At 47.5% G+C, this 18,617-nt stretch overlaps 4 protein-coding genes and 1 pseudogene across 14 annotated transcripts in view; 2 read left to right on the top strand and 3 right to left on the bottom strand.

Moving 5' to 3' along the window:
- DIXDC1 (DIX domain containing 1) overlaps positions 1-2,815 on the bottom strand; it is a 68,052-nt gene extending 65,237 nt beyond the window's left edge. For 4 of the 10 annotated variants that reach the window (XM_025893881.2, XM_073903738.1, XM_025893883.2 and 1 more), the window contains exons 1-2: positions 2,698-2,787; positions 1,489-1,580 (exon numbers count right to left, since the gene is read on the bottom strand). In XM_025893881.2, coding sequence (XP_025749666.1) covers positions 1,489-1,545 — 57 coding nt within the window. In that variant the 5' untranslated portion in view covers positions 1,546-1,580; positions 2,698-2,787. Of the gene's footprint in view, positions 1-1,488; positions 1,581-2,697 lie in introns of those variants that run through there. The other 6 variants (XM_073903736.1, XM_073903739.1, XM_073903743.1 and 3 more) reach the window with 4 other exon arrangements.
- A 391-nt stretch (positions 2,816-3,206) lies between these two features.
- On the bottom strand, positions 3,207-9,158 carry CUNH11orf52 (chromosome unknown C11orf52 homolog). 2 transcript variants are annotated; one of them, XM_025893707.2, is made up of 4 exons: positions 9,012-9,158; positions 5,497-5,534; positions 4,336-4,388; positions 3,207-4,115 (listed from the first exon to the last, which is right to left on the bottom strand). In XM_025893707.2, the coding sequence occupies exons 1-4, from the start codon at positions 9,041-9,043 to the stop codon at positions 3,867-3,869; spliced, it is 372 nt and encodes a 123-aa protein (XP_025749492.1). In that variant the 5' UTR covers positions 9,044-9,158; the 3' UTR covers positions 3,207-3,866. The 2 variants fall into 2 exon arrangements, with proteins under 2 accessions (XP_025749492.1, XP_073759834.1); XM_073903733.1 differs by lacking the exon at positions 9,012-9,158 and adding an exon at positions 6,322-6,910.
- LOC141374531 (ATP synthase F(0) complex subunit j, mitochondrial pseudogene) lies at positions 6,910-8,009 on the top strand (annotated as a pseudogene).
- CRYAB (crystallin alpha B) lies at positions 8,668-18,148 on the top strand. Its single transcript, XM_025893706.2, has 4 exons — positions 8,668-8,858; positions 14,888-15,286; positions 16,401-16,523; positions 17,801-18,148. Exons 2-4 carry the CDS (start codon positions 15,086-15,088, stop codon positions 18,002-18,004), a joined length of 528 nt encoding a protein of 175 aa, XP_025749491.1. The 5' UTR covers positions 8,668-8,858; positions 14,888-15,085; the 3' UTR covers positions 18,005-18,148.
- On the bottom strand, positions 12,762-14,892 carry HSPB2 (heat shock protein family B (small) member 2). Its single transcript, XM_025893705.2, has 2 exons — positions 13,918-14,892; positions 12,762-13,425 (listed from the first exon to the last, which is right to left on the bottom strand). The coding sequence occupies exons 1-2, from the start codon at positions 14,009-14,011 to the stop codon at positions 12,971-12,973; spliced, it is 549 nt and encodes a 182-aa protein (XP_025749490.1). The 5' UTR covers positions 14,012-14,892; the 3' UTR covers positions 12,762-12,970.
- Positions 18,149-18,617: the final 469 nt, after the last annotated feature.

Genomic DNA, 18,617 nt, shown 5'->3' with positions numbered 1-18,617 from the left:
CTGTACTTAGGCAGATATGCAAATACATTCTACATGAATTTTTTAAATTCACATCTCAAAAGTCATCAGCTGGTTATCCTAAGGTAAAAATTAAATTAAGACTAGTGACATCTGGGGGCGCCTGGGTGGCTCAGTCGTTAGGCCTCTGCCTTCGGCTCAGGTTGTGATCCCAGGGTCCTGGGATCGAGCCCCGCATCGGGCTCCCTGCTCAGCCAGGAGCCTGCTTCTCCCTCTCCCGCTCCCCCTGCTTGTGTTCCTTCTCTCGCTTTGTCTCTCTCTTAAAAAAAAAAAAAAAAAATTTTAAAAAAAAAAAAAAAAAAAAAGACTAGCGACATCTGGTGGCTATTTTAGGAGTGACCCTTGAATGTCTCTACTGTGTAAACACTAGGCAAGCCCCCATACCTCTGGACTGCAATTCATAATATGTTAGTGCTCCACATTACTAACCACACTATCATGAAATAATCTTTCTGCAGGACCTAAGGTCTCATTGCAAGAGGTGGCCAGATTTCTACAAAGAACCCTTCTATCTCTCAGCTGATGACCCTCTGCCTTTTGGAAGATGTATATATAATTTGATACCATGATTCTTCTTTTAAAAGGTAACTTATTACTTAAAATGTTCACCTCCTTGACCTAGGAATTCTACTTCTGGAACCCAATCCTAAGGAAAAAAGTCTTAAATGAGGAAATCAATGTTATTTACAATGGGGGAGGGGAATCTAAAAGTTGAACAAACCGAAAAATTGTCAAGAAAATTAGAACCATTATAATGTTTACCAAACACTTGTAACAGTAATAAAACAAACATTTTTTAAAAGATTTATTTATTATTTATTTGAGAGAGAAAGAGAGAGCACAAGCTGAGAGAGGGGCAGAGGGAGAAGGAGAGAAGCAGACTCCCCACTGAGTGTGGAACCCAGTGCAGGGCTGGAGATCATGACCTGAGCAAAAATCAAGAGTTGGATGCTTAACCCAACTGAGCCACCCTGGCACCCCTTGACTCTTGCTTTTATTTAACTTAATGTTTGTTAATTGTTAAAATGTTTGTTTTAAGGGCACCTGGGTCAGTGGGGAGTCTGCTTCTCCCTCTCCCTCCACCCCTCCCTGCAGCTCATGCTCTCTCCCTCTCTCTCTCTCTCTCAAATAAATAAATAAAATCTTTTAAAAAATTAAAATAAAAAAATAAACAAAATCATGGTTTGCAATATTTCCCAAATGCCCTATAATTAACATGCATTATTTAAATCTTTTAAACTGCATATATCTGATTAATTGCTATAATTTTTCAACTTCTCCCTGATTTTATTAATAATGAATCAAGGGAGATAGAATTTCTACAAGAAGGGGAAGCAAGAAAAGAAAGCAAATATATGCCAATTTTGTTCCAAGATCTGAGTCTTGATGGAGAAATCCCCCAGTTGTGGAACTGTACCAAAATTCCATTAATGTCATCACACTCCTTTCAACAGTACACCAGAAACTTACAGAGGGTTCTGCTGGCAGCAGGGAGTTACAGAGTCTCCTAACCACTTGAGTCCCCATCTTCAGAGTCCCTAGAAAAGCCGGATCAGTGCCACCTTAAAATAGGAAGAGGGAGAATGTACAAAAATACAGGACAGGAAAAAAAATTCCAGAGCTAAACCAATCTAGTAGTGTCAGTCCCCTGCCCCAAATCTATCAACTTAAGTCATCAAGAAGTTTCAGAAATGGGACCCTGGTTAGCAGGAAATCCAGCCAAAGATATTATAATCATAGCAGGACTATCCCAGTGATATTTTAAAAACTAGCCACTTAGGCTTAATAGTAATAAAGTAAAGAGCAATGCTTCCCTATCAGTCAACCAACAATGCATTTTCCCTCTTCCCTAAGATTATCAGTAAATGACCACAGTAAGAATTCTGAAGACAATCAAGACAAATACTGGGAGCTCTGCTTGTGGGTACTTCCATTCATCCTCAGCAATTCCATTTTAACCTAGAAAGGCTGCATTTATATTTTAAGGCAGAAATTTTTACATAGCACTTTAAGTTTACAAAGTGTTATCACCTACATCATCTTATTGGACCGTCATAGTAAATAACCGTTGGAAATAAAGTTCTTGGTATTACGCCCCAGCTAATAGTAAACAGGCTAGAGAGTTGCTCTGCCAATTAGTAGTGGAGGAAGTTTTCTAGCCACTTCTTCCAAATCCACTTGCTCTAGGTCTACGCCAGAGAAGAGGCCGGGAAAATGATGATAATGATGATAATGGCAGCCAACATTTGACTGCATACTATGTACTGTTCCAAGTGTTTTAAATACTCACATTCTATGAAGTCAATACTATGATTTACCAAGTATTTTGTGCTGTGATTCCATTCTCAGTACTGTGTTCGTCCTAAGGAATCATCCCTCTTAGGGATAAATCGATAGGCATCGGTATTCGGGAAGGATGGCATACAGACTGAAAGGGGACGTGCATTACTACTCCAAGCTCTGAAAGTCTGAATCTGGAACTTCACCCTAAGAACCTGTAGGGCTCAGAGCCGGCACAGAACCTGAAACTTCCGCCTCCTTCTTTCCAGCAACGCCCCCCCCCATCTAACCCCTAGGTGTGTCCCCCTTTCTGATCTGGACGCTCAACCAGTGGTAAGTATATTTTCCAGGCACCGCCCCCCACGCCCCGAGCTCCCTTCCCCCCCTTTCAGCACCTACCTCTTAAATCATCGGTGTGTCTGGTTCGGCATCTCTGTCCCCAGCCCTTCTGAGCTCGGCCCCCTCCTGCTACGGCGTCGCCGCTGCGTTCCCGATGCCATGGTGACGCGGAGGCCGGCCCCCGCCCGGCCCCACCCACCTCTTGCCGGCGCGAGCCAGACCCTGACAACCTAGGCCCCGCCCCTTCCTTGGCCGGCTCCGCCTCCTAACGGCCCAGACAGCAACCCCAGCAGGCCCTGACCCCGCCCCCTACCTCCCTGACCCGCCTCCTGCGGGCCGAGGCCGCCCCGCCCCCCTGAATGCCAGGACGGGCCCGGGCAGCTCCGCCTTCTGCAGATGGAAACCCGCCTCCTGGGCGTCCAGATCACAGCCCCGCTCCGCCCCAGCCAAGGCCTGTGGGGTCCCGCGCGCGAAGTGTCTGGATTTACTGGCTGCCCTCAGGCTGAGCGAGACCTGCTTCGCTTACGTAGAGCCTGCAGACCCCCACCCCGGAAAACGCACCAGGCATGTTCCTTATGCGATTTATTGATCCCAGCGGCTCCGCACCTGCGAGAGCCAACAGTCCAGCCAAGGGGAGTTTCCGGGCTATGCAGTGCTGTCGGTGACTTGAAGTACTTGTAACCGATGGTCCGAGATAGCTTCCTCCACGCCTCAGCCCTTGCCCTCGTTTGTCTGTTTAGGTTCTGGGACCCTTGACCCAACCACCAAGGGAACTGCCCAAGCCAGCTCTGGGGGCTGTGCACAAGAACTCAGAATGCTTTTCCAGAGCACCTCTCCTTCAGCTTTGGAGTTTAAGGTGTGTAAAAGAGACACCACTAAATTAAGCCCAACAAAAGCAGCTCAAGTGCTGGGGTAACCTGTCGTATTAGCACTTTTCTTGAAAGCGGGAGCAAAGGAAGGGGTCAAAAAACTTCCTGCGCACTCATCCTAGCCCCCCTCATTTTGTGGAACTCCATCCACCCCTAGCTAACCCAAATACAACTCCAAGCTAATGGTGGCAAGTAAAAGATAGGCCTAGGGGAGGGGGCAAGACTGGGGGCACTCACAAGGGCCCTGGAGTTCTTTAAAACGTGGCAGCCATCTCTGGGCTGCCCGCCAATTCCCCAGTGCAGATTCTCCCCAAGGGAGTAGTGGTAAAATGATGGAAACACGTCTGTCCTCCCCAACGCTCACACTAGGGTCCCGTTCTTGCTGTCATAGCGGCGTGTGGCCTGGGGGAAGCGAAGGGTTGCGTACTGCGTAGCATTTTCGAACTGCAGGTGCTTCACCTCCAGAGTAGAGCGTGGCTGCGTAGAGCTGCACACTTGAATGTCTGCATAATGTAAGCTGCTCTCCTTCAACCTGAGGCCTTGACTGCTCTCCTGAGACGTGGGCTTCTCTAACACCTGTTCATAAATAGGTCCTCTGGTGTCACAGGCCTGCAAGAAACAGACAGCATTAAGGGAGATTCTTGGCTTGCTTTTGCCCCTCACCCACAAAGCGGGGTCGGCGATTCTGACCGACCCCTTTGCTCCTTTGTGGGGCAGAACCAGCAAGCTCTGGTTCAAGATAACGGAGATGTGTGGCAGGGTGAAAAAGCTGAGTCCTCAGATCACATGTCTGAGCAGCCCCCCGAAAGGGCCAGAGGCCTGTCATTACCTTTGCACTGTACTGCTGCTTCGGCTGCTTCAGAGCCCGTCTTGCGCGGCTTCCTGAGAGGAAGAAATCCAACTTAAATTCACCCTCCCTTCCCTGTCTCTGCTGAGATTACCCTCTTTGGATCTCCGTTAAACTATTATGGTGGATTTCTAACTAATCTCCCTGCGCTGCTCTCGCCTCTTTCACTGCGGCCCTTCCCACATCCAAACTCCTCTCATGCTCTGCCCACAATGTCTTCCAGCCTCATTTTTCACCGGCCCCTGACACAGTGCAGCAAATACATGTTGAGAGCCCATTTTTTTGGCCAGGCTGTGTGCCACATTCTGGGGCTAGAAGGATGAGCAGACTGTTTTCTCTGCCTCAGGGAGCTTACAGTCTATTAGGGGAGACAAATGTGTATACAGACTATTACAGTGCAGTGTGGTAAGTGCTCAGCCACACCAATCAGTCACTTTCAATCAACTCAGCCTCTTCTTTCCTGTTTCTCTTTCTTTCTTCTTTTCTTCCTTCCTTCCCTTTCTTCCTCCCTTCCTTCCTCCCCCTTCCTTTTCTTCCTCCCCCTTCCTTTCCTTCCCTTCCCTTTCCTTTCATTTCCCTTCCTTTTCCTTCCTTCCTTCCATCCTTCCTTCCTCTACAAGAGATAATTCCACTGCCTAACCTTTCCTCTCTGCTCCTCTTCCAGCTTGAGAACTTGCTCTATCATTCCTTCGGCATTGGTGTTGTCTCCCGTTCTCCCATGGTACGAGTGTGAATCTATTACAGCACCAGTAGATTGCACTGCAGTTACTTGTTTATGTGTAAACAAGTCTCTCAGAGTTGATTTTGAGCTCCTCGAGGACGGAGACAGTGTGCCTCTCTGCCTCCTCGGGACCCAGCAGAGTGCCTCCCATACACTGTAAGTGCTCAGTTAACTTTTGCTGGGCGAATGAAAGAATGAGCAACCAACCTTGCCACTAAGATAATGGAAAGGATAATGGAAACGCAGAGTTTCAGAGCCGGTCTGGAACCCCGGAAGATTTTCTCTGGTGTACTATCTCCCTTTATCCCTTTCCAAGGCTACTCCTCTTTTTCATCCTCATGCCCTTCCCGAGGACGCTGGTTCCAGCATCTTCTCTTCTCTAATTCGACCACTCCAAGCCCCCACCCCCAACACCCAGTTACCCGGTTTCTTTTTCCTCTGGGAAGTTGGTGGGCAGCTCCTGTGAAAAGAAACACAGATCACCCACGTGTAAGAGTCCTGGCTTCAGTCTTCTCACCGTCACCATTTGTTCTGTGGCCTCCTTAACATTCTGGGGTGACCTTCTCCCACTTCCCTCTAACAAGGATTCACCCTGAGTCGGCCTGAAAGCATTTATCGAGGGTACCACATCTCTCTCCCAAGGATGGTTCTGGAAGGTGGAGTGGTACGACTGACATAACCAAACACAAAATACAGCCTCAGGCAACCAAGCACAACATGCCAGGGATATAGCTGGGTTGAGGGCTATTCTGGGATGGTCTAACGGGCTAATCCCAGCAGAGGGTAAGGGAAACCTGCCAAATAATGGGATATTCCTGGATTCAGAGACCCTCTTGCTGCTGCTTCGGTGCCTTTTTTTTTCCCCCAGGGTCTCTGCTAACACGGGGTTCTCACTCTGGGAGTCACAGAAGCTGCCACAACCAGGGCTAACAAATTAGGACCCCTGAAAGCCCTTTTCTAACAGGTCATCTCCCTCCCTGCTTCCCTGTCCTTGTCTTTAATTAACAGAGAAAGTGAGAGATATTTAACCTTTAACATGCACAGCACAGGGAGCTCTGAATTTGGTGAGTGACTCAGCTACCTTGTCCTCGCTGCAGGACAGACCTCATTTCTGAGCTGTAGGACAGGCTCGATTCGGAGCCCCTGGGGTCCCCGGTGGAGCCAGTGTGTCTACGTGATTGTCAACTGTTTGATGGCCAGAGAAAAACACTTGTCTGAGGAAATAGGCTGAATAGTTTGGGGCTTACTCCGGATGCTTTTTCTTGCTAGTGCATTTCCAAACTCTCACCAGAGCCAACTCTATCTGTGTGACTTCTGTCTCCATAAGGAAATTTCCTCCTTTTGCTAACTAAAAAGAAAGAGAGAGGGATGGAAACTTCTAGATCATGTCCATTTTACTACTGTGGAAAAATCATGATTTTCCCCACATATCTGACAGAGGTTTGTGTTTTGGTTTGACTTTTGCTTTTAATGCAGCTTGCTGAGTTGAAAGCAGATAGAATCACCATCTGAAGTTTACAGGTGGTTCAGAAGAAAAGCTTTGAAAACCAGTTCTAGGTCTTTCTACTTCTGCCACTTCAGCTCTTCCTTTTTTTTTTTTTCCTTTAAACCTCTGTCTAGTCATAGCCTTATCCTAGCCTCCAATTCCTTGCCCCTTGTCGCTACTGTTTTCCTACTTACTTCTACTTAAATGGATAAAGAGAACATAAATTCTAAAGCAACAGATTTGGACGACTCAATTTTAGTGAATGGAGCCTGTTCCCAAGTTGGATACTATACAATGCCTGGACACAACCTAAGTGGAATATTCTGTTAGACTCATAGTTGATAGGATTTTATTTTTAGCTCAGAATTCCGGAAACTATATGAGTACTCTCCTATATTGGTAGTATGAATAAAAATTGGCTCAATTTTCCCGGAATGCACTTGACAAAAAGTATACGGAGGCTTAAACATAAAGTGTGTACCCTCTGATGTAGCAATTCCATATCCTAAGAAATAAGCGGGTACAAATATGAACACTCATTGTAGCCTTATTTACAATTGCAAAAAATAGGAAATATCCTGTATGTCTAACATTGGGAACTGACTAAATAAATGGCATCTCCGATCAATAGACCATTATACATCCATTTAAGAAACATGTTGGAAGAACATCTAATAGCATGAGAAATCTTACTCTTTAAGTTAGTAAAAGGATAATAAAGCATGTTTTGGGATAAAAGCTATGCACATAGGCATTTCAAAAGGATTACATGGAGGTGACCTTTCTGAGTCATCGGCCGTGCGGGTTGGGGTCGCCTGAGCCAGGGGTTTTGTGCTGAGATGCTTCAAAGCCTTGTTAAAAATGTTTGGATCCCTGTGAAGGCCTACTATACCCAAGTTTACCAGGAGATTTGTGTAGGAGCGGGGTTAATGGGCTTCACCGTTTATAAAATCAGGATTGCTGATAAAAGAAGGAAAGCTTTGAAAGCTTTGAGTCCTGCACCTGCTCATGGTCATCATTAATCAGCTTTACTTGGAGTACACATCAGATGGAACATCAGTATCAGCAAGCTCTGTTAGATGGGAACGTGGAGCATCGCTCTACCCTTGTAGACGTGTTGTTTCCTTTGTGGCATGAATAAATGTAACTCTGAGGTACACCAAAAAAAAAAGATCACATGGAAATAGACTAAAATGTTCCCATCATTTATGGTTGCTATAAATATATTTAGAATATTTATGGTCGCTTCTTATTTTCTGCTCTTTGGGATTTTCCAAATTTTCTACAGTGAATGTGTGTCACTTTTGTAATCAGAAAATAATAATAAATAATAATAATGATATTTTAAAATAAAAAGCTTTTTAATCGACATACTGTCTTGAAGTCTCTGTAAGTTTATTGAGATAATGAGAAACAGAGGAGAATAATATCCAGTCCTTCTAGTACTTTAAATTTTTTTAAGGGGCACCTGGGTGGCTCCGTCGTTAAGCATCTGCCTTCGGCTCAGGTCATGATCCTGGGATCGAGTCCAGGGATCGAGTCCCGCATCGGGCTCCCTGCTCGGCGGGAAGCCTGCTTCTCCCTCTCCCACTCCCGCTGCTTGTGTTCCTGCTCTTGCTATCTCTGTCTCTGTCAAATAAATAAATAAAATCTTTAAAAATAAAAATAAATTTTTTAAGGTTTCATTTATTTGTGAGAGAGAGAGAGTGAGCGGGAGGGGCAGAGGGAGAGAGAATCTGAAGCAGATTCCGTGCTGAGCATGACAAGCCCTATGCAGGGTGCAATCCCATGACCCTGAGATCATGACCTGAGCCGAAACCAAGAGTCAGACACTTATCTGACTGAGCCACCCAGGCACCCCTGGTCCTACTAATATTTTAAGAGGAAAAAATATGTTTTGGTTGGAATATCAGGGGTAGTGTTTCTAGCCAGGCTCTACAGTCAGACTGACTTACTTGGGTCGGGGCTGGAATATTGGTTTATTTCCTCACTTAGCCACGTGACCTGGGACAAGTTAACTTCTCTGAGCTTCAGCTTCTCAGCTGTAAAAACAGGAGTAAGGCCACCTCCCTCAGCATTGTTGGGAAGAGATTGTTTGAAAAGTGCCTGGAGCATAGTAAGCTCTCAAACACTAGAACTATGATTATCATCTGGGGAAGAAGGGAAGGGAGCGAAAGGAGAGGAAGACAGAGAGAAACCATGCCAATTCACCATTCCAGTCTGGCTTTGGCCCCTCAACAGTCAGCAGGCTTGGCTGTGTTTTCTGAGGCTTTCTGAAAGGAGTGAACACAGAAAGAGGTAATGCTCTGGTGTTGGCACCCGAAGATGTGCCAGGCAGAGGGAGGTGGCAGTGGGAGGCTGGTAGAGAACTATCTGCAGGCTTTCCCTTTTTCTCTGGGCCCCCATGTCCACCAACAGAGACGTTACCCTCCACCCTCTGCCCCTACTCACCAGCTTCCCCCACAGCAGAGCTGGTTTCCCATGGTGTTCTGTGTCAGAGGAGCGCAGCTGTTTTTCTACAGAAAGAGGCTGGTGCATTTCCTGGTTCCTGGTTTAGCTTTCAATAGCGGCTCCAAGGGAGTCTCTGTCAGTGTCAGATTTCAACCGAGCAGGTTGGACTTTGGAAGCCACCTGCTGGAGTGATTCCCAGGTGACTGTTCCCAGCCAAGGGGTAGAGGAGCACACATGGGCTCCAGGTGAGAGCTATCTCACCTTCAGGATTTGGAGCTACTTTGATGAAGCCATGACCTTTGAGCTTCAAGCTTCAGTGAAAAGAAACGTGAGATAGAAAAGGGCTCTGGGTTTCCTTAAGAAGTGTTTCTCTACTACCCCACACTGTCATTGAAATATATCCTCTATAATGGAGTGAAGAGTCTTAACTTATGTTTCCCTAGCACTGCTCAGTTTTAATGGAGTTTCACTTTCAAGGTATCCTGTATCAGTTTCTTATTATCCCTGTCCAGAACCTGGGTTTGAGTATGGGAGTCTCTTGGAAACTTAAATTTAGGGAAATGGATTCCTTTTAAGTCTCCGTTGCTTTTGGGATTAATGTGGGCAAATTGCTTTTTTCTATGAGGGTGAGAGGACTCAACTCATTGTCTAACCCCCTTTCTGGTCAAAAATCACATGGTCCTATGATTGGAATGGCCTCAGCACTTCCTGACCACTTACTTCCTCGTGCCCGGCACAGAACTACAGAAGCTCCACTCCCACTTCAACTCAGCTTCTCCTTCCAATGACCCAACGTCAGACTCATTTCACTCTCTCCAGAGAGCAGGCTGCTGTTGAGCAAACTCCTCTGTAGAAACTACGGGCCCTGGGAGAATTTGTGAAACCCGCAAGGCTTGTCTTCAGGGCTCACGCGGGAAGCTTTCACTAAGTCCTAGTTATTGTTATTACTTCTTTTTTTTTTTTTTAAGATTTTATTTATTTATTTGACAGAGAGAGACACAGTGAGAGAGGGAACACAAGGAGGGGGAGTGGGAGAGGGAGAAGCAGGCTTCCCAAAGAGCAGGGAGCCCAATGCGGGGCTCGATTCCAGGACCCTGGGATCATGACCTGAGCCAAAAGCAGACGCTTAACGACTGAGCCACCCAGGCGCCACTATTGTTATTACTTCTTGTTCTCAGCTCCTTGTCGGATGGCACAGCACCCTACTTTATTATCTTGTGCTGGATCATTGCACTAGCCTCTTAACTTCACCGCTATGCTTCTCCCCTAGCAATTCCTTCTGTATTCTATCATTAACTGTATTCTTTTCATCCTGCTACCCAAACCTCTTAGCCTGGCACTCAAAGCCCTCCACAGTCTGGTCCCTTTCCAGTCACTTTCTCTAATTTAAAGAGGTAATGCATAAAGGAGAACACCAAAGAGATTTTATGACCAGAAACTCCAAAGGAATCAACAGTGTATTGTGGTACCCAGAAAGCCTAATATAACTTAAGCAGCATTAATGGAATTCTAGAGTGATAAACAAGGGTGTTGATGATTCCACTGAAGTCTGTACCAGTCAGCCCGTGATTGGAATAATAATTTTAGGTCTACATGCTGAATTTCGAGTTACATTGTCAAAAGGCAGTGTGTTCAAGAGAAAGTTGTCTAGGTGCTAAGTGGTTTGGAAAGTCCTAGTGGCTGCCTCAGTCAGTAGAGTGTGCAACTCTTGATCTCGGGGTCATGAGTTTGAGCCCCACATTCAGTGTAGAGATTATGTAAATAAATAAATAAATAAACTTAAAAAAAGTTCTATAAGATATGGTTAAAAGAATTAGGTATGTTTTCTTGGGAAAGAGAAGCCTTAAGAGGATGGGATGGTTATTTTAAAATATCTGAAAGGGACTCCCAAGTGAAAGAAGGATTGCATTTATTTTCTGGACATAACCAGACAAATGAGCAGAAGTTACTGAAATGAATATTTGGGATCAATAGAAGGAAGAATTAATAGGAAATACATCCAGAAAGTTCTGATGAAGAACTGCCAATAAGAACTTATGAAGTTCTAAGTTCTCTGTCACTTAAAATGTCCCAAAAGGAAGTTGACTAAGAGTTGTAAAAGAATTTGAGTGGTATGGGGATTTGGACTAAATGAGAGGTTTCCATTTTTTTCTGGCCAAGGAACCCTCTCTTTGAAATAAAACTCACATAAAAATAACAATTCCAAAATAGATCAATGGAAGTTGTTCTGGTTGAAGTCTGAATAGGATCCTTTCTAGTTTCTTTTTCTTCTCAACTAGATTAAGGTTCCTGAGAGTAGACAATAGAAGAGCATGTTTTTTAAATCTATGTTTATAATGTACACCTACCATAGTGTATTACTTGGGGGTTGAGAAACATTTGTTGAATGAATGGATGAACAAACAAATATATCAATAGTTATTTCTCTGAGGCGTGCTTTCATTTTTGATAAGGGGTAATGCTTTAACCAAGAATTGAATTCTTTGAGTGAGGGCTCTTATCTTGGGCATCCACAGATCCCTAGGGAGGGGCATATGAATGGATCTCAAGAGCCGTGTGAACCTATTCAAAGTGTAAGGCAAATTTTGGTAGCATGTGTATTTTTTCTGGTAAGAGGATCTATTGCTTTTGCTAGGTTTTTCAAATGGGTCTGTAACCTAAAAAAGTTCAGAATCAACCACTTTAATGGAAGAATTTCAGGTGTCCACCACAACCTGGTAAAACATATTTTTGGGGGCAAGGAGGTCTTCTGGACACTCCTCAAATCAAACGTGTATGAACAACAGAGAGTAATTGAAGAGCCAGACACCCACACTTTCCTGAACACACCATGTCCCTAGTATTAAGACTCTGCTTCCAATTGGGACACCTGGGTGGCTCAGTTGGTTAAGCGTCTGCCTTTGGCTCAGGTCATGATCTCAGGGTCCTGGGATCGAGTCCCGCAAGGGCCTCCTTGCTTGGCGGGGATCCTGCTTCTCCCTCTGCCTCCTCTGCCTGTCACTCCCCCTGCTTGTGCTCTCTCTCTCTCTCTCTCTGACTAAGAAAGAAAGAAAGAAAGAAAAAGAAAGAAAGAAAGAAAGAAAGAAAGAAAGAAAGAAAACAAACCCTCTGCTTTCAAATGAGGGTTCCCTGGCCTAGCCCTAGATCCCTGCATTTAGTCTTGGATTGGGTGGGTGATTCAGTGATTCCTCTCTTTGGGATGTACCAAGATTAGAAACAAATGTTTTCTCTCATAAGCCTCCCCTATTGCACAAGTTGGAGAGACTCTGTGGTTTGGTGACAATGGCAGAGGCTTCCGTGCCTGTGCCCTGTGTATGCATACTCCATCGCTCGGAATTAGAAACCATTTTCAGTGGACAGACCTTACTCTGGGAAAACAGGGCTTTAGGCAACTCCCTCCAGCCTAAAACTGTTTTCCCAACCCCTACCCAAAACAGGCCAGACAGGCTGGAGACCCTTGTTTTTGTGTCTCTAATCACCAGCTCAGACAGTGCCCTCTGGGCTGTTTGGACGGCATATCCCTTTTCCCTCCCAGGATCACTCTCTCTTTTGTTGCATTGTGAGAAAATTATGGCTAGGAATTTGATCTGGAGTCAGGTCAGCTTCCGGGTATGATCTCAGCATCCAAGTGTGAGCTCAGGGTGCTGTGACGTTGGGCACATCTAACTGAGGAGCTTTTTGTCTAGCTGGCTATGACCCCCCCCTCCCTCCCTGCCCATCCCATTGTCCAGGCCACAGAATAGGGAGCAGCACAAACAAGGCCCTGAGATTTGGGTTTATTCAGCTCCACCCAGAACTAAACCAAAGGCTACGACACGTCTCAAGGGACCAAACCATACATTGTGGGCCATGCACTTTTCCCTTCCCCCAAGGATGCTGCTACCTCTGGGGTGGTGGGCAGCTGCTCATATCACCGTGGGAGGTAGAAAGGGGTTCGCGGCTTGCTGGCTCCACGGCACTCAGGCCTCAACTCTGGTTGCCTCCTCCTCTTCCTCGGGATCAGGAGGTGCAGGGAGCAGGGAGATGTAGACCTCATTGACCTCTGTGTCCAAGTGTCGGCCACCCCGAGGGGCCTCCAGGTTAAGGATGCCATCATGGGAGAGAGCAGCGCGGACCCGCCAGGGGTCCACATCGGCAGGCAAGACATAGGTGCGGCAGAACTCTCGAGACACGAAGCCGTGGCGGTCCAGGCGCTGGGGGTGCCGGGCAGACACCTCCAGCAGGTTGTCCACAGTCCTCACGGTCACCTCATCTGGGGTAAAGTGGCTCACATCCAGAAACGCCTGAAACTTGCCCTCACTGAGCCTGAGCTCAGAGGCCCCTGCCCTGCTGCCCTCCCCAGCTCCGGTGGCCCGGGGCCGGACATAGTAGCCATGGTAGAGGGTGGGGGTCAGGATCTCTTCTGGCAAGAGGCCTGAGGGGCAGAGAGAGAAGGCAAGAGGCAGGATGAGGGAGAATGAGGTGGGAACAGGGTGAAATGGGGAGCTCAGGAGACGAGGACCCGGGAGAGCAGCCGGGGAGTCAGGAGAAGTAGGAAAAGGAAGCAGGGGGACGCAGGGGCTGCAGGGTGGCAGCGGGAAAGAGGGGACTGAGATAGGGAATGAGATGGGGGTGAAGGAGGGCAACCCACACGGGGACCGGTGCACAGAAGGGGAATAAGAAGGCACACCAAGGGGGACAGGGGCAGGTATCCCGGCATCTCAGGCAAGGCATCTGCACCGAGGTCAGTAGCAAGGGGACAAGAGCCCTGCTTGGCGGGGGTGGAGGGGGAATCTGGGGTGGGAGATGGCTCGCCCCAGGAGTTCAGTTAAGCCCGGAGTGGGGTGGAGGCCAGTACCGTTGGGAGGTCAGCCCAGAATTTCAGGAGGTGGGGGTGGGAGGCAAGGGGGTGGCGTCTGTGCCATACCTTCTCCGAAGCGCTGCTCACCCAGGCGGCTGGGGTTGGCAAATTCGTACTCGGTGGTGGCTGGGTGGGCATGTGGCACCGAGCGGCCCGACATGGCTGCAGAGGCGTCGGCGGCGCTGGTCCGAGGTGCAGCCCCAACAGAGCAGCGACCCCTCCAGCTGCCTGGAGAGCCAGGGCTCGGTCGGAGGTGGGGGCGGGGTCTACACCACCCAAAATAGTGCGGAGCCTGGGGGGGGGAGGGGCGAGGAGCCGGGCCCCTGAGCGCCAGCGACAAGTGTGTGACCAGCGCCGCCTGGACCCCCGTGCCCTCCCCCGCACACCCTTCAGCTGTCGCAGGCGGCCTGAGGGGACAGCTGCGGGTCCTGGCTGGGCAGCAAGCTGGGGAGGGGAGGCTGGCGCCGGACGCCCTGGAGAGGCTTAGCCGAAACCCTTACAGTTTGCACATTTTCCACACCTCCTCCTCTCCTTCTAAGTTCCATGCACCCTGTACCCTACTTCATAAAGCTCTCCTGGTTTTAACGTTCTGCGCGCTGTGTAAGGTGAAAGATGCAAGAAACTTTCCCACCCTTTCTTTGGGGTGGGGTGAAGGGTCTTCTGCCCAGATTAATGTCAGGGTCCTCTCCTGAACCCAGATCAAGCCCGGGCACCACAGAGATGCCTGGCACTGACTTGTTGGTGATCACTGCTCTCTCCTCCAGGGACCCACAAAGAGTTAATGTCCCTGGGGCCCAGCCTAGGAAGATTCCAGTTCCTGCCCAGGCCCAAGATAGTTGCTGGCCCAATTCCCCTGGCACAGTAGGCTGGAGAGGAGGAGGAGGGGCACGCCACCCGCCTGCTTGGGATTCCTGACTCCGTTCCAACTCCAGAGGAAGGGGGGGGGGTGCCACTGGGTGTGGATGGAAAGCTAGTGAAACAAGACCAGGACAAGTCACTGGCCAGCTCAGACGTGTTTGTATTTCTCTTTTCTTAGCTCAGTGAGTACTGGGTATGTGTCACACTGCCAAATCCCCGATCACAAGTCTCCATGAACGGGCGGTGAGCTGGGATAATAAAACTCCTGACATCACCATTCCAGAAGCTTCACAAGACTGCGTATATAAGGGGCTGGCTGTAGCTGCAGCTGAAGGAGCTGACCAGCCAGCTGACCCCCTCCACTCACCTAGCCACCATGGACATCGCCATCCACCACCCCTGGATCCGCCGCCCCTTCTTTCCCTTCCACTCCCCCAGCCGCCTCTTTGACCAGTTCTTCGGAGAGCACCTGTTAGAGTCTGATCTCTTCCCAACTTCTACTTCCCTGAGCCCCTTCTACCTTCGGCCACCCTCATTCCTGCGGGCACCCAGCTGGATTGACACCGGGCTCTCAGAGGTAAGTCTCTGCCAAGATAGGAGAGCTCTTCCTGGAACCTCTTGGAAACATGTCCACCTGCTCTCCTTTTTCTCCCTGCCTAAATCTGGCTATGTCTAAGTGTCTTCGGCACTTGCATGTCCACCAGTGAAGACAGACTAGGCTACTGTTTCTTTCCCCCAGTTACCTGTTGGTATTTGATGCTCCGCTGTATCCTACTTACTGCATTTTTTTCCATGTGCTGCAAAGATTGCCCTCCATCCCCTAACTTCTAAGTAGAATGCCGCTTTCTGGTTTGGTTCATAGAGATCTATAGGGAAAGAGCTGCCTTCAGACCCCTTTGCTCACCTCTTCTAACATCTCATACTCCTGACAAATGTTAGCATCTCAAGTTTCAGGGTCAGGAAGCAGTGCTGCCTCATTCTGAGTTTTCATCTCCACTGCATGGAACTGGAGACAGCAAACACTACTTACTTTCTTTCTATTCCTTCATCTGTGATTTTCCAGGTTTCTCAGGACTGTGACAGGGCACCGACCTGGGTTCAAACCTAACGAGTAAAGAATGTAGGTCCAGTCTTGGGACCCCCAGTTGTCCTAAGAGGGTGGGAGAATGGGGTGAACAGATAAGGTTGACAGAGCTGTCACAAAGAACACTCTGGTTTAAAAATATTCAAGTGTGAGTAAACAGGAGCTGAGTGAGCAAGGGCTTTGGAAGGACAATCAGGGCCAGCAGAACATTCCAGATTGAGTGGGTGGGGACCTTGGCAGAGGTCTGAGTAAGAAGAAGGGGCCTTTGTCTTACAGACAAATGGCAAGGCCAGGCATGGGGGTCAGAGAGGCAGTAGAAGCCATGCCCAGACCCATCCTCGTGATTGCTCCCCTGGGTGGCCTGTCTTCTCTCCTGTCCCTGTAAATAAAGTTTGGGTCTGATGACCACACGGTATGCTTTGGGTACCACTGTGTGGCTCCCCTGAACCAGAGCCATGTTTATTCAAAAAGGGACTTTCAGCCAAAAACAGGAGGAAAAACTACCTGGGCAGCAAGCAAGTCTGCAGAATGAAGAGACTGCACTAATGTCATCCACGTTCCTACCATCTTTTCTCCTACACCGCCCTGTCCACCTTGCTATTTCTAGATGCGTCTGGAGAAGGACAGATTCTCTGTCAACCTGGATGTGAAGCACTTTTCCCCAGAGGAACTCAAGGTCAAGGTTTTGGGAGATGTGATTGAGGTGCACGGCAAACATGAAGAGCGCCAGGTGTGTAGCTTGTTTTCTCTTCTGTTCTGCTCATTCATCCAGTGCATATGATACGCCAGACACTACCATCAGCCCCTGAGCCTGGCGACCTTCCAGTCTTAAGCCATAAGGGTCTGGGACAGGGATAGACCTGTTGTTGTTGTTGTTTGGGCCAGAGAAGTGAGTTTTGTTGTTTGTTTTGATTTGATTGTCTTAGATGGGATACATGGGATGTTTATTTCCCATTTAAGCCTGTGACTTTTGGCCAGAATCACTAGGGGAATGAAGAAAAAAAAAAAAAAAATCCCAGTGCTTAGACATATCCCAGACCAAGTAAATCAGAATTTTTTTAGGAGCGGGCCCCAGGCATCAGCATTTCTAAAAGCTCCCTAGGTAATTCTAATGTCCATTCAAAGTGGAGGACCACTGATTGAGGAATCGTGCTTGTTGGACACCTGGTAATTAAATGAGTTGTGTATACCCCGAAGGCTCTTGACTTTGGGATTTTGCAACTTTGCTTTTAGATGTTCCAGAATCCTCTCATCTTTAGTTCGTCTAAAAGGGTGAACTATTTGGTTTGCTTAAGTTTCAGAGCTGCACTCAGCAGCTAAAATCCTGGAGCCCATGTGGAAATCAGTTAACTGAGAGCCTGTCTGCATAAATGCTTGAGACTCAGCTGGTGTAAAGGTTGGGGCAGGTAGTTTTTAGCAGAATTCTAGAGAATGAGGAACGGCTTCTCATTAACTTCTGGGAGGGTTTTTAAATGAGTCTGCTTCTTACTGATTATTGATAATTCAGATACTTGTGCATCAAACAGCATAATTTGAGGTCCTCGGGCTGTTTCAGTTTTGCTTATGTGATTTAAGTTTGGATCATGGTCTCCCTGGATGAAGGGGTGTTGTTGTTGTTAGCAGCAGTCCTGTTGGTCTGGGACATTCTGGGACATTCCTGAAGAGTCAGGACAATTTCTGGGCTTCCCAGATCTTCAATGCTGAATAATATTCCAGATCCTGGAGCCCCAACACTGATCTAAACCTTTGGGAAATATCCCTAAAAATAGCCATGCCTCAGTTTGGAGAGCTTTGCAGTTTTCACTGTTTCAAATTTCTCAGACTCTCATTGGTCAGAGTGAGCACCCAGGCAACTTGATCTTAGCCCCAAACAGAACAGCTGTTTGGTTTTCTCTCTTGTTGCAATGGCATATGGTCACACTTAAGGGGAAGGAGGATGTCTGAGTTCTCAGCAAGTGGTGCAATGTCCTGTTCTTATCTCTGTCTTTCCTCATTCTCTTGGATTAGGATGAACATGGTTTTATCTCCCGGGAGTTCCACAGGAAATACCGGATCCCAGCCGATGTGGACCCTCTTGCCATTACTTCGTCCCTGTCATCCGATGGGGTCCTCACTGTGAATGGACCAAGGAAGCAGGCCTCTGGCCCTGAGCGCACCATTCCCATCACCCGCGAAGAGAAACCTGCCGTCACGGCAGCCCCCAAGAAGTAGACGCCCTTTCTCTAACTGCATTTTTTAAAACAAGAAAATTTCCCCACCAGTGAATGAAAATCTTGTGATTAGTGCTGAAGCTTATTAATGCTAAGGGCAGGCCCAAATTATTAAGCTAATAAAATACCATTCAGCAACAGATAACTGTCTTGTGTTTGACTGTTCTGTGTTTTTTAAAATAAATGTACAGGGGCGCCTGGGTGGCTCAGTCAGTTAAGCGTCTGCCTTCGGCTCTGGTCATGATCCTGGGGTCCTGGGATCAAGCCCCGTGTTGGGTTCCCTGCCCAGCGGGAGGCCTGCTTCTCCCCCTGCTTGTGTTCCCTGTCTCGCTGTCTCTCTCCCTGTCAAGTGAATAAATAAAATATTTTAAAAAATAAAATGAAATAAAAACAACAAATAAATGAAATAAATGTACAAAACAATGCAGATCAATTTAATCACCGCACTATGATTGAGAGGACTCTGGGGATATTAGAGTCAGAATGGCTGTCTCCACTACTTACTAATAGTATAAATTTAGCAAGTCACTTAACCTTTCTAGTCCTTAGGTATTACGTTTATAATATGTGGCACTGATGTGTACACTTGTTATAAGGAGTAAATGAGGAGAAAA

The sequence above is a fragment of the Callorhinus ursinus genome, unplaced genomic scaffold (genome assembly GCF_003265705.2).
Source record: "Callorhinus ursinus isolate GAN/ISIS: 27379988/994484 unplaced genomic scaffold, GSC_fseal_2.0 scaffold19, whole genome shotgun sequence".
Lineage (NCBI taxonomy): Eukaryota > Metazoa > Chordata > Mammalia > Carnivora > Otariidae > Callorhinus > Callorhinus ursinus.
This window is presented reverse-complemented; position numbering and strand designations above follow the sequence as displayed.